The 1,254-nt window shown below is 39.5% G+C and overlaps 1 protein-coding gene across 1 annotated transcript; it reads left to right on the top strand.

Annotated features, from left to right (window-relative positions):
• Positions 1–55: 55 nt before the first annotated feature.
• LOC110034999 (bidirectional sugar transporter SWEET6b-like) lies at positions 56–1,251 on the top strand (the record flags this gene model as incomplete). Its single annotated transcript, XM_020739239.1, has 4 exons — positions 56–95; positions 221–474; positions 557–718; positions 1,141–1,251. Coding segments are annotated over exons 1-4 (567 nt in total), but the record flags the coding sequence as incomplete, so codon positions are not given.
• Positions 1,252–1,254: the final 3 nt, after the last annotated feature.

The following is a 1,254-nucleotide window of genomic DNA, read 5'->3' as shown; positions in this document are numbered from 1 at the left end:
CTCTCCCTCTCCCTCTCTTCCACAGCCAGCTTTGCCCCTTAGCCCGCACAGAACCATGTGGAGCCACACTGCACGTACTGTTGTTGGCATCATCGGTATGCATATATTTTTCAATGTTATAAACATAAATATATGAGCCAAATATTGTGCTTTTCATGAAATATTAACTTGGTTTGGTCATCTAATTCAGTATTAGTTGGGAATGTAATGAAATGTGCAGGGAATGGGATTTCATTTACTCTGTTCCTGTCACCAGTACCAACCTTCCTCGAAATATATAGGAAGAAATCTGTACTGCAATTCTCTCCCATTCCATACTTGACTGCACTGGCCAACTGCATGCTGTGGCTCTTCTACGGACTACCGGTAGTGCATCCCGACTCCATCCTGGTCTCCACCATTAATGGCGCCGGGGTTTTGGTTGTCACTGTATACCTTACAGTGTTCTTCTTCTATTCGCCTGAGGAGATTAGGGTAAGTAGATTGTTTTAATAGTTTTGGTTTGGTTATGGGTCGTGGAGCAGTGGATTTAAGGATTCTGGTTGTGTTTGGGCAGAGGATGATGATGAAGATATTGGCGGGGGAGTTGGTTTTCATGGCCATGGTGGTGACTTTGGTCCTCACGGCGGCGCGCACGCACGACGTGAGGTCTCTTGTTGTTGGCATTCTCACTATTATCCTCTGCGTCTGCATGTATGCTTCGCCACTCTCCGTAATGGTATGAAATTGATCCCTCACTTTTCTAAATATTAAGTGTGGTAACTACACGTCAAATAGATAGACTGTCATGCAATATAAGACAACATGATCACTTTCAGACCGTTCTTCACTCTTTGTGTGTGAGAAAATTATTTTGTGCAACTGAGATTACATGTCGGAATGTGGTCATGCAGCATTGTACCGTATTGTTGTTCAGACATACCACAAAATACTGTTTATTACTAATTATTTCTGAAAACATTTTTTTCTAGTATTATTGATTAATAATTAAAATTATTAAAAAATGTAAATTAATTTTATGTTCTCTTTCATCCTAATGATCAAACTCATTGTAATTTCAGTTAAATGTAATATATGCTATTAGATTCTCAAAGTTTCTGGGCCGATCATTATCTATTGTGCAATTATTTTTGTCAGTAGAAGCTTGTGATCAAGACAAAGAGTGTGAAATACATGCCTTTCTGGCTTTCCTTCATCTGCTTTCTTAATAGCACGTGCTGGACCTCTTATGCAGCCATTGAAATTGATATATTT

The sequence above is a fragment of the Phalaenopsis equestris genome, unplaced genomic scaffold (assembly GCF_001263595.1).
Source record: "Phalaenopsis equestris unplaced genomic scaffold, ASM126359v1 Scaffold195202, whole genome shotgun sequence".
Taxonomy (NCBI): Eukaryota; Viridiplantae; Streptophyta; class Magnoliopsida; order Asparagales; family Orchidaceae; genus Phalaenopsis; species Phalaenopsis equestris.
Note: the sequence above shows the minus strand (reverse complement) of the source record. Positions and strands in the feature narration are given on the sequence as shown.